This window comes from Engraulis encrasicolus, chromosome 14 (genome assembly GCF_034702125.1).
Source record: "Engraulis encrasicolus isolate BLACKSEA-1 chromosome 14, IST_EnEncr_1.0, whole genome shotgun sequence".
Classification (NCBI taxonomy): domain Eukaryota; kingdom Metazoa; phylum Chordata; class Actinopteri; order Clupeiformes; family Engraulidae; genus Engraulis; species Engraulis encrasicolus.
The window spans coordinates 13,936,473-13,951,664 of record NC_085870.1 but is presented as its reverse complement, the minus strand read 5'-3'; the positions used below and the strand labels follow the sequence as shown (position 1 = coordinate 13,951,664).

The 15,192-nt window shown below is 43.6% G+C and overlaps 1 protein-coding gene across 1 annotated transcript in view; it reads left to right on the top strand.

Moving 5' to 3' along the window:
• dnah1 (dynein, axonemal, heavy chain 1) overlaps positions 1-15,157 on the top strand; it is an 86,394-nt gene extending 71,237 nt beyond the window's left edge. The window contains exons 66-79 of the mRNA XM_063214981.1: positions 552-703; positions 1,656-1,852; positions 2,752-2,896; positions 3,466-3,624; positions 5,546-5,677; positions 6,148-6,318; positions 6,775-6,954; positions 8,379-8,555; positions 9,442-9,612; positions 10,736-10,866; positions 11,574-11,718; positions 12,780-12,986; positions 13,603-13,837; positions 14,893-15,157. Of these exons, the coding sequence (XP_063071051.1) occupies positions 552-703; positions 1,656-1,852; positions 2,752-2,896; positions 3,466-3,624; positions 5,546-5,677; positions 6,148-6,318; positions 6,775-6,954; positions 8,379-8,555; positions 9,442-9,612; positions 10,736-10,866; positions 11,574-11,718; positions 12,780-12,986; positions 13,603-13,837; positions 14,893-15,014 (2,324 nt within the window). The 3' untranslated portion in view covers positions 15,015-15,157. The remainder of the gene's footprint in view (positions 1-551; positions 704-1,655; positions 1,853-2,751; positions 2,897-3,465; positions 3,625-5,545; positions 5,678-6,147; positions 6,319-6,774; positions 6,955-8,378; positions 8,556-9,441; positions 9,613-10,735; positions 10,867-11,573; positions 11,719-12,779; positions 12,987-13,602; positions 13,838-14,892) is intronic.
• Positions 15,158-15,192: the final 35 nt, after the last annotated feature.

Genomic DNA, 15,192 nt, shown 5'->3' with positions numbered 1-15,192 from the left:
TTCTGTCTTCAAAGCCTGTTTTCTCATCTTAAGACTGTGCCCTTCTAAAGCCAAAATGGTTGGATGAAATGACAATATGTGTACCAGATATGAGGGGCCTGTAATAGAGATGGTGGATGTTTGGTCGCTAGTGATTGCGGCTAGAAAAGTGAACGCTCCGCACCTGAGAACAGCACTTGTCCCTAAGTTGCCCCATGCAATCTGAGTAAGAGCTTTTGCTAAATAAAAAATGTGATTTAAAAGTCTTCAGGTACATTGCTATCTAGGGAGTACAAAAATATTAGGAGCAGTCTTAACAGTGTTTTTCACATCAATTCAATGTTTATTTGATGTGGGTATAGCAAAATCATATCGGACACGGACTAGATGCATTGTTTGTCTGTTTTTAGTACAAATACACCACCAATCCTCAGTGGGGCCTCAAAAATAATGTAAACAATCAATACACAAAGGGAAAAAGACAATTCAGAAACAAAAGAAAAAAATAGCAATCTATCATCAAAAAATAGTACTCTATTGTAATATTATGAGTATGTGATTTTCCTCTACAGCCACGGTTGAGGAGCGTATTGACAACATCAACGAGTACTTCACCTACAGCTTGTTCTGTAATGTGTGCCGCAGTTTGTTTGAGAAACACAAGCTGATGTTCGCCTTCCTGCTGTGTGCTCGCATCATGATGAACGAGAATAAAATAGACATGGTGAGTCATGTCACATAACAGTGTGTTTACACTCACACACACTCTCTGTCTCTGTCTCTGTCTCTCTCTCTCTCTCTCTCTCTCTCTCTCTCTCTCTCTCTCTCTCTCTCTCTCTCTCTCTCTCTCTCTCTCTCTCTCTCTCTCTCTCGCTCTCTCTCTCTCTCTCTTTCTCCCTCTCACACACAAACACACACACACACACACACACACACACACACACACACACACACACACACACACACACACACACACACACACACACACATACAGTCTGTCTCTATTTCTCTCTCTCTCTCTCTCTGTTTCTCTCCCTTCCTCACACACACAGAGCACATATAGGCAGAGCCACACATGGGGATGGTTCATTTGTGGTATGTGAGTAATTCTGTATAAGGTGTGTGGGTAATTTGATTGGAATGCTCCTGACCATGCTGGTAAAAGCAAACATTTGATAAGCACCAAAGTCAGAAAGAATGCATGAGAAAATCCAATGGGGACATCCTTGTCTGCCTCCCGTTTGGGGCAAGGTGTTTTCAGTAATGGAGGATATTTTTTATTAAAGGTGACCTAATATATTCTTATTTATGTCTTATATATTATTCTTATACAGTATGTCTATGATCGTAAAATAAGTCATATTATGAAGGTCTCTCAAGTTCTATTCTTGTCCATTTTTGCCCCTTTCAGAATGAGTTGGTTAGATTTCTCACATCCCAACGATGGCCACAATTCTTGCTGACCACAATTAAGCCCACCCATCTCTGGTTTCAGTTAATCTGCAGGGCACATCCAAATTGCAAAATATAAACTAAAAGTTGTTTTTTCAAAATGTTTTTTTTTTTAATGGTAATTTCCCCTTTTAATTCCCATTTGCAGTATATTACAGTGACATAACATGAGGGACTTTCTTTCATGTCTGACCTCTCTGACCTATGCTGACCTTTGACCTCAGGCCGAGTGGCGTTTCCTGCTTGCGGGAGGCATGGCGCAGCAGGAGCTGTCCAACCCGGCGGTGTCCTGGCTCTCGGAACGTGCCTGGCAGGATATCCTGGCCCTCAGCGCGCTGCCCACCTTCAACACCCTGGCAACCACCTTCTCCGGCTGCATGTGGGGCTTCAAGAAGATCTTTGATAGCGGCCAGCCACACAGGTCACTTGCGGAAACACACCTTGCCTACCTACCTACCTGACAGGCCTTAGACAAACTGATGGTCTTGGTACTTTTTTGACTGTTTTCATACCGCATACTCTACATATATATTGTTGTACTGTATATATTATTGTTACACTGTTTCTTTACATTGGGAGTTAGACCACAAAAGAAGAGAAAGTCGCAAACGACAGTGAAATATCAGAAAACTGTTAATAAAAAAAAGGCAGTCTGACTCTGAGTATGCGGGTGGTGGGGCTGGGGGTTGACTTGCAGTAGCCCCAAAAGGAAAAGGCCTGATAGTGATAGTGTGTTGGTTTAAACAGTCCAGTCACCAATGATGATATCTTTCAGTGTATTCTTCTGTGTGGTCTGGTGTTGAATAGCTGGATGCCCCTGGGGACAAAGGACCTCCATAACCTTTCTCTCCTGCAGGATATAGCATGTAGTCTGTAGCTGAACAGGCTCCTCTCGTTGGCAAAGACCAGGTGCAAGGGGTGGCTGTCGTTGTCCAGTATATAGAGTCCAGTCTGCTCAGGGTCCTCATCTCAGCTGTAGTAATGAGAATCAACTAAAGAAATGAGGGTCCGATATTCATTCATTCCCTGACAAAGATTTAATAAAATATAATACTAATACATACAACTATGCAAAACACCAGCTACAGTACAAGATTACAAAATACAGAATGGAATAGGTCCAGCAATGTATCATTGTTTTCAATCAAATTTGATATACAGTAGTTTATACCGATCGTTCTACATAAAAGGCAACAGCAGGCGAGGCAAACTCACAAGAAGCCGGAGGGTATCTGTCTGTATAACAGTATGTCTGTTGGTGCTTTGTGACGGTGTGTAGAAACGGAGGCCTCTGTTTTGTGTCTGGCTGTGTGACTGTAGAGAGCCGGTCCCTGGGGAGTGGGACAGGAAGCTGAGCTCCTTCCAGAAGCTTCTGATCCTGCGCTGCCTGCGCGCCGACTGCCTGACTCAGGGACTGCAGGACTTTGTGGCCACGCAGCTGGGCCAGCGCTTCATCGAGCCTCAGGTGCCGCCCTCACCTCCCGCACAGAAAGAGTCAAAGAACAAATCTTTATCAAAGTCTATAAAATACATACTATACTGTACTGTATAACCTACAGTACGTTATTGTATTCTTTTATGTTGGCTTACGGAACAGGCCACACTGCCTTGAAAAGATTATTATTTTTATATCAAAGCAGGCTGCCAGTTATTATTATGACAAATCTCAGTTCCCTTCACCTGACTCCTCCAATGGTCAGCTGTTTATTTGTCATTCTGGGACATTTTGGAAACATTCCAGGAACATTCTGGAAATACAGTATTCCTCTAACATTTGTGACGTGTGTCTTCATATTCCCTTGCCACACTAACCATGTGTTTATGGTGTATGTTTATTGTCTCGTGCAGAGGTGTATAAAGTAGAAGTAGAAACTCTTACTTCTATTTACAACACTAGTGCATGATCTTACATAGTTAATGCAGCCGTTATTCCCCTGTACCCGATGAGGTAGACACACTGTATGAGAGTCACTTCTACTTTTACTTAAAACACCTCTGGTCTCATGTCATCATGTGCTGTGTGTGTTTTCCTAGACGTCCGATCTGTCGGCGGTCTTCAAGGAGTCGTCCGCCATCACCCCTCTCATCTTCGTGCTGTCTCCCGGCACAGATCCAGCGGCGGACCTCTACAAGTTTGCCGACGTCATGAACTTCTCCAAGAAGATGAGCGCCATCTCTCTGGGCCAAGGCCAGGTCGGCTGCACCAGAAGCACCAGAACCCTCAGCATATTCCCTTTTCCTCAAATGTATGAGTGTAGCCTCTTACTGCAGATGGGGTCGCCGACGGGCCTATTCACTATTTGCTGAAAATACTGAACTACATCATAACAACATTGTTATGATGACAGTACTGAGAGCCTCAAGTAACAGATTAAGACATAGACATTACCTTTTAGGTGACAGTAAGGTTATAACATAGGCTCCGTGCTAAGGGCTTACTGTAAGTCCTCATTGCTAAGAGTTCACTTAAAGGCTGGAATATGCCTGCTGAACAAGCCGGATTGATACAACGGTGGGACGTACTTGCTGTAGAACTATCATAGTAATATGCAAGAGTTATTCCTGGAGGTATCTTATAGCTAATGAGCCTCTCCTCTACATTTTCCAACGTCACAGCTCAGTTGTTTTGACCATGATGGCCTGGATGGATGGAATTATTTAGACCCGCGTCACCCAGACTTTCACTTCAGACCTTTACATTTTTCCTCTCGCGTGCAGTTGCATGCCGACACTGCCCTGGTTGATGTGCTAATTGCTTGTCTATTTTTAAAGCCTTCCGTCAGAGCACTCTCTCCGCGCCTCTGTGTTCCTTTATTAAAGAGATGTTAGATTCTCCACATATGGAGAGCTCAGGTCCATCTCTATGTGTGAGTGCAGTGTGAGTGGGACCTCTTGACATGCTAGCTAGCTACACATCAGCCTTCGTCTTTGTGTCACATGGAGAATACAGTACTTTCAAGTCAGTCGGCGAGCTGCACATGATCCCAAATGATCATTTATTTACTGTTGTTCCCTGCCAATCTCAAAATGGTTTGTTGGTCCACATGCTAATAAAAGAGAAAGAGACAGACATGGGGTTGACAGAGAGACAGAGAGTGTGCAAGACAGAGAGATCAGGCAGGCGGGAGATGTGAAACAGTGCTGTCACAGTGGTGTTGTGTGCTGTTGTCTGGTTCTGTTTTATGGTCAAAACATCGATGCCGCCCCTAACGATGAGTGTGAGTGTGGTATCGCTCTGTGACTCATTAGTGGTTTGCTTGTGATGTACAAATGGGAGGAGAGTGGACAGGCTCATTAGGAATTAGTCTTCTGCACTCTGAAAAGGCACACTTCTCCCCACTCACAGGATTAACAGGGAACAGAGAAGCCAGGGGACATGGGTGGTAAAGGGGTCAGTCGTGCCAGGCCGGGGGGTGGGGTGGGGTGGGGTGTGTAGGTCCACATTGCATTGTATATTGGTTGGGGGGACTTCCAGATGACTTTGTCTCTGACTGCCGCCAGACCAAAGCTGTCATATCTGTTAACACGTGTGTGATACTGACGTGGACTCAGAGAAGCAGGGTAAAGGAAAGTGTCTTCCATTAGGCCCACAGACCGCTGTACACACACTACTGAGCACACAAAATATTACAGTTGGCACGTAACTGTTTCTTCACCCACATGTCACATCATTTCTTATAATATAGATAATAGATAATAATACTTGTTTATTTAGATAATAATAATATATAAACAGTCATATATTTTTTGCGTAATCTACTATCTTAACTATCTACTAAATTCATAACATATATTTTTTTTATGGGGTGTCAGATTTAGGTTTAAATTCTTGAGATGATTTTACTAAAATTACATTTTGCTGATATTTATTGAGCCTGTGAATTTACCGTTAAATGTGATGTGGCAGGGGCCAACAGGTGTGTGTGGCTACCTGCCAAGCTAACTAAAAAAAAAAAAAACCCTGCTGCCTTAATTTACTTGACTTAACTCAATCCGAGGCTCTCTCAAGTTGAATTAACTTACAGACTTAAGACAGCAGAGCAATTCACTTTTTTACGTTCAACTGGCTGCAATGTTTTACAGTGTGTGTGCTGGTGTTGGTTGTGGTTGCTAGGGGCCGTGGGCCGAGGCCATGATGATCAGTGCCATGGAGAGAGGCAAATGGGTCTTCTTCCAGAACTGCCACCTGGCACCCAGCTGGATGCCCTCCCTGGAGCGCCTCATAGAGAACATCGACCCGGAGAAGGTGAACACACTTTGCTTCTCGAAATGAAAACACACTTAGACATTATGCACGCACGCATGCACACACACAAATATGTGCACAAACACACACACAGACATATGCACACACACACACATATATGCGCACGTGCACACACACACACACACGCACACACATACATGCACACACACACACACACACACACACACACACACACACACACACACACACACACACACACACACACACACACACACACACACACACACACACACACACACACACACACACACACACACACATTTAATATCGTATCTCCACTGCATCTGTGTTTGTCTTCGTAGGTTTGGTGAATGCATGCAGCTTTTTGGTGTAAACTGTTCCAAGTCCGCGTCTGTTAGCTGAACTCTATGCAGTCTGTGCTCCTGGTGAATCTATGTCTGTGTGTATGTCATGGTGTTTTTACTCCCGGGTGATCTACTGCATTTCAGGTGCACAGAGACTTCCGCCTGTGGCTCACCAGTCTGCCCAGCAACAAGTTCCCCGTGTCCATTCTTCAGAACAGCTCCAAGATGACCATCGAGCCACCTCGCGGCATCAAAGCCAACCTGCTGAAGAGCTACCTGAGTCTCAACGATGACTTCCTCTACTCCTGCTCCAAGGTCTGATCGTCAACATTCATACCTTCTTGTTAGTTGCACATAGTACGTGGATATTTTTAAATGCAGATATTTTTTTATCCGTCTATGTATGAACGCGATGTGGATGAAAATAAAAACATTTTAAAATGAGCTTTCTTGAACTCGTGTAAGTGAGAGGCCAAAAACAGTGCAGTTTTAAAAATATCCATTTACGTGTAAACAGCTTCTAATGTTGTTCTGCCACCCCATTATGGCATCTGTAACGTGTGTCTGCATTTAAAATGCATCACATTGTTGTCCTCTACTCTGTTCTTCTTCTCTCTCTCTCTCTCTCTCTCTCTCTCTCTCTCTCTCTCTCTCTCTCTCATCTCTTGCTCTTTTTCTCTCTTTCTCTCTTCTCTCTGTCTCTCTCTGTCTCTGTCTCTGTCTCTCTTTCTCTCTCTCCCTCTGTTTTTCTCTCTCCCCCTCTCTCCACAGGTGTTGGAGTTTAAATCTCTCCTCCTGTCCCTCTGCCTGTTCCATGGTAATGCCATTGAGCGCAGGAAGTTCGGGCCCCTGGGCTTCAACATTCCGTACGAGTTCACCGATGGAGACCTGCGCATCTGCATCAGCCAGCTCAAGATGTTCCTGGACGAGTACAAAGACATTCCCTACAAGGTTCGGGGAACACTCTCTCTCTTTCCCCACATGACTTACATTTTAGCAAGCCTAATTTTTAAACTCTTGATATTCACAGCCCCTGTTATAAATGTTACCCGAATGGCAAAGTCCTGCTGTTTTACTTGATACTGTCCCATTTTTGGAAATAAACTTATTTTACACCTCCCCTGGAGTTAAATAATAGGCTTTTACCGTTCTCCTGTACTTCCAACCGTTTTCTAGTTATTGCAGTGCACATTTTACCTCCAAGCAACAGTTAACATTGACTCCTATAAGACCGGTTAGCTGCAAGCTGGTCTCATAGGACTCAATGTTAACTGCTAGCATGGAGGTAAAATTTGCATTGCTATACCCTGAGAACGGTTGAAAGTACAGGAGAACGGTAAAACCATATCATTTAACTCAACGGGAGGTGTAAAATAAGCTTATTTCCACAAATAGTATCACTTTAAGACTGTGTAATGTCTTTACTACTTTATTTATATAGCACAGTTCATACATAGTGCTAGTGCATGCTGCTCAATGTGCTTTAACAGTTGGATAAAGATATATGAAAAAGGCAGGATTGATATAAACAACGTGAATAGTGTAGTACTGTGGTAGCAAAGTCTTTTCCATGACTAGTACAACAATTCCACCGGGGAACTTTCTGGTGCGCAGTCTGAGGCTTTTTTTCTCACACGTGGTTTGATGTACAGTATGTGGATTACGCAACCTCTTGTTGCAACTCACTGGCTGCTCACTCCTTTAATCTTTCCACCATGTCTTGTTTGGCTGCTGTCTCACTCACAAAACCTGAATTGCTAAATGTGGTAAATGCCCTCCCTGTGTCACACTGGAAATATTTACTGCTGTCACGCTAGAAGTATTTACAAGGTAAACCGTTAGTCTAAACAAAGCGGACCGTCTGGCATTGAGAACATAGCTGCAATTAGTTCACAGCTCAAGCTACTGGTTGTTGCTACCCTCCAAACCATTGAATGAGCTAATCAGATTCGTCTGAGACTATTATATTTCTTTATTTTTTCATTGCAATAGGTCAGTGAAGAGAATGGCACAGTAAATGACTGGAAACAGAGGCCAACTAGCAGAGTGTGGCGTGGAACGTTAGTAAACCTCCCTCCCAAAGCCTGATACAGTACCGGTAGCACTGAACTATAGGACTGGTCCTTTAGCTCAGCTGTATCGTGCTGTGCCTCCCATGCCCGCACTGGAGCATTGACTTGGAGGTGGCGGGTTACAGATAGATGGGTTAGGGTTGGGAGGTGAGCCAGGTATCCCCTTTGACAAGTTCAAGTTATTTTATTTGTCACATACATGTTATTTGTTGTGAAATGATGGTGCTTCAGGTGCTCTAGTTTGCACACTACACCACGGCACCCCCATGAAATGGATTTTGGATGTCTATTCCTATGAAACAGGTGCTGAAGTATACGGCAGGTGAGATCAACTACGGTGGCCGTGTGACTGACGACTGGGACAGGCGCTGCATCCTCAACATCCTGGAGGATTTCTACTGCCCCGCCGTGCTGGAGCACGAACACAAGTACTCCCCCTCGGGGGCCTACCGGCAGATCGACACCGACCTGGATGTCAAGGCGAGACAGCATGGGGCCTTTGGGTTGGCTCCTGCCCTCAGTCGTTTTCTCAGTCTGCACGTCTCTGGCTCTGTACTGTTTCAGACTCTCTACTGTACCTCTCCTTTGCTCTGTCTGTCTCTCTCTCTCTCACTCTCTCTCTCTCTCTCTCTCTCTCTCTCTCTCTCTCTCTCTCTCTCTTGCACGCCCGCACGCGCGCACGCGCGCACGCACACACACTTTCTCTATCTCTCTTTGTCCATCTGTCCCAAAAATACATATGGTGACTTATGATGCAACATTACGATACGATACGATACGATGATACTTTATTGTCAGTTTGCACTGAAATTCAGTTTGCATCCCTGAGCAACACTCGTTAAGACGAAACAGAATACAGAAAACAGAAAAACATAGGCCTACACAATAACATCACATCACAAGACTATTGCACAGCTGACAAAACAAAAGACACAGGCCTATGTACAGGCAAACATACATACATACATACATACATACATATATTACATACAACCCACATAACTTGAAGATAATACCACCATGAAGTAATAAATACTATGTAGTCTTACAACTGATTTAGCAAAAGAATAGATTGATGTATGAAAGCATGTTTAAGTCTGTTGCGGTTGAAGCGGGGAACTCTGAAACGCCTACTTGAGGGTAATGGCTGATATTCTTGGTAGAGAGTGTGTGTGATATCTGTAGAGATGCATGTGGCCAGTCGGAGCATACTTTTATTATGGGCTTCCTGGAATAGGTTTGCTATGGGCAGCCCAATGATCTTAGAGCAGATTTTAATTTGCCGTTGGAGTTTTGCTTTATCTTTTACAGAGAGATTCATTATTTGTTTTCTCACCCTCTGTTGTACTTGGTTTGCTTTCCACAGGGGTACCTGACATACATCCGCGCCCTTCCCATCAACGACGCTCCGGAGATCTTCGGCCTCCATGACAACGCCAACATCAGCTTTGCCCAGAACGAGGCGTTTGCCCTGCTGGGTGCCGTGGTGCAGCTTCAGCCCAGGGCCGCAGCCAAAGGGGGCAAGAGCAGAGAGGAGGTACACAGCAGACGATAAGCTAATCGATATATTGGCATTGCAAAGCATCCACATATATATTTAGCCTATTTATAGAAAGGTGCAGCTGTGAGCACAGAACGAGCATGCCATGAAAAAAAAAGTACATCAGTCTTTAGAAGAGACGCTGTGGTGGCATATGTGAACCCCAGAGCACCCAAACTCCAATGCAATAATATTTGATTGAGGTATAGAGTAGATGATGATTAATACATCGGCATAACACCTTAGCCGATTTCCACATAATATGAAGGCTATTTATAGAGAAACGAATCATGACTGCTATGAAAAAGAAAATAGTCCATCTCTAGAAGACAGACAGAGGGGGCATACTGTACATATCAACACCACCAACACGCCGTAAGGTTTGATTCATGCACTGTTGACCACATTTTGGGTCATTTGTAACCCAAAGGTTAAGACATGGCAAATGGAATTCTTTGTACTTTGACCTTGCATGAAAGCGAAGTTAGGAATGCTTTGCAGTGCAACAAATGGTGGGCGCCCATAGAGAACCTCTCGTTGGATGCTCGTAAGGAGGCTCGTGTTTCTGAACTCGACGGCTGTCCGTAAGATGTTATTTATGGCCTTTTGGCACATGGCGGATTTTTTTTCACCCTTACATTTTTTTTGAACGTGCAAGCAATGAATCATTTGGCCTTGAGTGAAACAGTGCACATATATCAACACAGGTCGTAAACTCCTAAGGGATTCGATTTGCCTTATGTCTTGGTGCCACCTCGTTGGTCACTCACCTGTCGTAGTGAGTTATTGGCAGGTAGACATCATTCAGCAGTGTGACTGAGTGAAGGTGGCCATTAGGACCTCGCTGTTCAGTAGAAACCTCTCTCATAAAAGACTCCAGTTTTCTATTAATTATCATTTATTTATTTATTTTCAAAACTATAAATCAGTTCTTTTAGTAAGTGTCCATGAGTACCGGTATATGACTTTTAAGTTGTTTAAATCCAACTTTTAATGATCCGTGTTTATTTTTTCAGAAGAAAATAATGATTTTCAAAAAAATAATAAAAAAAATAATAAACACAGTGGTTTCAGCCAGACAGCGATGAGAGTGCATGAGCATCCTTGTGTCCCGCTGCAGATCGTGGAGGGGATTGTGTCGGGCATCGTGGAGAAGATCCCCAGCCCCATAGATGTGGAGGAGGTGATGAGCAAGTATCCTGTTCTCTACGAGGAGTCCATGAACACCGTACTCATCCAGGAAGTGATAAGGTACCTCTCACTCTCTAGCATGACAGTAAAGTGAAGTACTTTACATTACAGCAGCGCTTCCCAAACCTTTACTGCTCGAATGCACTTTTGGACCTAAGGACAATTTCATGACTGCGTCCTCCGTCATATTCTTTCCTTTTATACATAGCTAAATTTTAATTTGAAGCTCATCACAGGGGAACTGTACATACACATACCAACCATTTAAAGGGGTATGCCACTATTTTGGGGCTCAATACAGTTAAAATCGTTGGCTGGGGTTTATAAAGGTGGTAAAGTGTCTTATTTTTCATGTTAAGCGTTGTCTTGCTTTAAGACAAGTTAAAAGAGGGAATGCGTCTCTAAGCTAGTGAAAGTCAATGGATCTGTGTAGCATTGTAGCATGCTAGTCCTGACCCCTAGTGCTATATGATGATAAGATGATAAATCGACTGCCAAATCAACTTCTAAAAAGATGAAATAAACAGCAGTATACAATATGAGGGAATTACGTGTATTTTGTATTTTCCAAGTATTTTGGAATTCCCACACTTACCGGTATTATATCACTAAATATGATTGCCATTACAAACAGGAAACTTTGCAATTACTCTGGACATGCGAAATCACTTTATATGTAGGGTATTTTTAGGCCAGGTTCATGACATACATTTCAGGTGGCAAGTCGCGTTCTTAGTGTACTACTATATGTTTCTTTCTTCTTTTAGGTACAATAAGCTACTGGAGGTCATCTCTCGGAGCCTGGTGGACCTGGTGAAGGCTCTGAAGGGCTTGGTAGTGATGTCGTCGGAGCTGGAGCTGATGGCCAACAGCCTGTTCATCAACGCCGTGCCGGACATGTGGAAAGCCAAGGCAAGAGTGGAGCTGAGCACAACCACAAGCAGTGATGGCCAAGTTAGCCAAGATGTACACTTGCACAGCAACAAAAAATGCAATGTTAATTCACCACTTGGGGCCATGTGCACTGTAGAAGATGTTAAATCCACTCTCTAAATTTTGAATTAGCACTGCATTTTTTTGTAGTGTGTGTGTGTATAAGAATTGGACTCCAGTAGGCGTTTGTATGATTGCTGTGTCTGCTGTGTAATCAGAAAGAACTCTAGGGATGGCATTGATGTGTTTTCACAGCCTTAGGGGTCTGCTTAGTCGTGACTCAAGAAAAAAGAGTGCCCAACATAGTATGTAAATATTTGAAGAGTTTTGATGCAAAATCTTCTCTAAGTGCATTTTGTAAGAGCTGCATTTCTACTACGATTTTAGAATTATAATGGAATTAAATATAACATATGTTTGACAGAGATAACTATTATTTACAAATTATTTTCTTAAGATTTCTGAAAAGGCACACTGTAAAAAATGAACACTGCATTTTTGTATTGTGTGCACCTAGAGCAGGGATGGGCAATTATTTTGGCTCAAGGGCCATATTAGGTTTACAATATTGGCCAAAGGGACAAATTTCGCCATCAACTTGTCAGAAGTAACAAATAATGTGTTGACATAACTCTTTTCATTGATGAATATAGCCTTGGTTTATCTCCAAGCCCAAAGACCTCTGTATTAGCCATTTTTAATAATGTTTGGTGAGATCATCATATTGGATTTAAAAGTTGTCTTTGTTGTCAAAGCTCTGCGGGCCAGATGAAACAGCTCTGTGGGCCGCAGGTGCCCCCGTGCCTGAGTTTGACCACCCCTGACTTAGAGGGATTTGGATCTGAACACTTCATTTTGCCTCTCTCACCAACCCCCCATCCCCAACCTAGACCTCAGACGTACTCCTCCCTGAACAATCCTTTTGATAGAAATTAATATTTGCAAATACATTTCTACGGATTTCTGAAAAGGCACTTTTTCATCTGAACTCCTCTGTTTGCATCTCCGGTTTGGTCACCAACCCCACCCTGGCTCCTCAGGCGTACCCGTCCCTGAAGCCCCTGGCCTCCTGGGTGGCGGACCTCCTCCAGAGGATCAGCTTCCTGCAGGGCTGGATCTGGGACGGCATCCCCTCCGTCTTCTGGATCAGCGGCTTCTTCTTCCCGCAGGCCTTCCTGACCGGCACGCTGCAGAACTTTGCACGCTGCTCCCTGCTCTCCATCGACACCATCGGCTTCGACTTCAAGGTCCCACCTCTTCACAAACGTTTTACTGTACTTTATGTAACTTATCTTAACCCCTTAGTGCAGCACTATGGCTCTCTATAATGTCATAGCAACGTTGTTATGATGTAGTTAAGCATTTTCAGCAAGTGGCGACCCCTGCTGCAGTAAGAGGCTACCTTAAGTTTACTTTACTTTACTTCACTTTGTTATTTCAGGATAGTGCAAATTGATGAACACATACAGTACGTAGTACATGTAAATGTGCCAGGGGCTCATTTCCATCTGTAGTCCTGTGGCTCAGTCCTGTCACGGTGTCCTAGTTAAAGATGTCTATTGACACATCTAATATGTTACAATACTAGTTCAAGTTCAAGTGTTCAAGTGTACTTTATTGTCAAAAATCTATGTAACAGGGTTAGCACAGAAGTTTGAAAGTCTCCAATAAACTAAACATAAAAATAAGACATTGACAATAATCACACACACACACTACTACCACTACTACTAATTATAATAACAGCAGCAGTAATAATACAGATAATACTACTGATACTGATATGTGATGATAATAATAATAGTAACAATAATTATGATAAATGAGCAGCATTTATTTTTCACACTCTGCTGTGTTGTGCAGGTGATGAAGGAGTCTGCGTCTCAGCTGACCAAGAGGCCTGCTTCGGGCTGCTACATCCACGGGCTGTTTCTGGAGGGGGCTCGCTGGGACCCGCAGGCCGGGGTTCTGGTCCAGTCCCGGCCCAAGGAGCTGTACACGGAGATGGCCGTGCTCTGGCTGGTGCCCGAGCCCAACCGCAAAGCCCCCAGCTCGGGCATCTACGTCTGCCCCATCTACAAGACCCTGACGCGTGCCGGTTAGTCCAGCTAGTGCCACACTGTGTCCTCCTGCACTGTACCAAAGGATTTGTTGGCTTGTTGTAGAAAAAAACTACCGTTGTCATGCTGAGTTAAACTCATCATTTGCCATTGCCATGTTACCTTCCACCTAAAAAATATGTGAAACCCTGTGAAAATCCTTTCAAATACATCTTGCTGGGCATTTCTGCTAACACAATGTATGCACAATATAAATTGACCCAAGATTACTTGATTGAGTGAAGTTGAGGCAACAAATGTATACAGTAACTGCGGAGGTGTCAAATCCAGGTCAAACTGAAAAACCTGAAACATTTTCTTTTGAACAAAGGCAGCCTCATTGAGGTCATTCACTACCTTTAGTGCTCATTATTATCTATGTTTGGATCAAATACAGTATGTGACAGGTTTTTTTTTTTTTTTTACATCAGCAAGCAGTGTCACTATCTTGCACCATTTAGTAGTAGCAATACAAGCAAAAATGTTTTTTGAAAATATATATAGTGTAAAGTAAAAGAGTGTTTTTGATAAAATAAAAGGTTGCATGGCACTGTGTAAAGATTAGGTAAGGACATGCCAATAGCTTGTTACACAGCTGTGTGAGTCATCAGACACAGGAGCAGTTGAGAAGCAGTTGAGAGGGAGAGGGGGAGCTGAGCTCTGCTCTTGGTGTGTTGATGCCCTCGGGGCAGGCCATAGTAGTGACACAGTTCTTTTGCAAAATGACTCCAGTCTCTTGTAGCGCCCACAGAGTTGCCCTGCCTGCAGATTGGCTTTCCCCCCTTCCCCCTGTAAAGCGATATGGCACATTTTTGTCCACTTCCCCCGTAGACAGACAGACTCGCTCTGATTTTAAATGCAGATAAGACTTGCATTAGAAATGACCAGATGGATACGCGCCCTGATCTCGATCTGTGTTCTCTTCCTCTCTTCCACTCTCATTTTCTCACTCACGCTTTCTTCCTTCCTCTCTGGCTTTATCTCTCGCACTCTCTGCTCTCTGCTCGCTCTCTCTCTCTCCCTTTCACTCTCTATTTCTCTCTTTTTTTCACAGGGACTCTTTCCACGACGGGTCACTCGACCAACTATGTGATAGCTGTGGAGCTGCCCACAGACAAGACCCAAAAGCACTGGATTAAGCAGGGCGTGGCTCTCATCTGTGCCTTGGACTACTGAGCACGCCCACACACAACCGTCATTCAGCACTGAGCACATATGTATATATATTTTTAAGAGACAAAGCCACACATGCAATTCACACTGACTTTGGGTTCTCCGTTTCCTGGAAATGGCTCCAATAAATGGCTATCAATATTTCAGATATCGATATTTTTGTTTGTTTGTTCTTAACAGA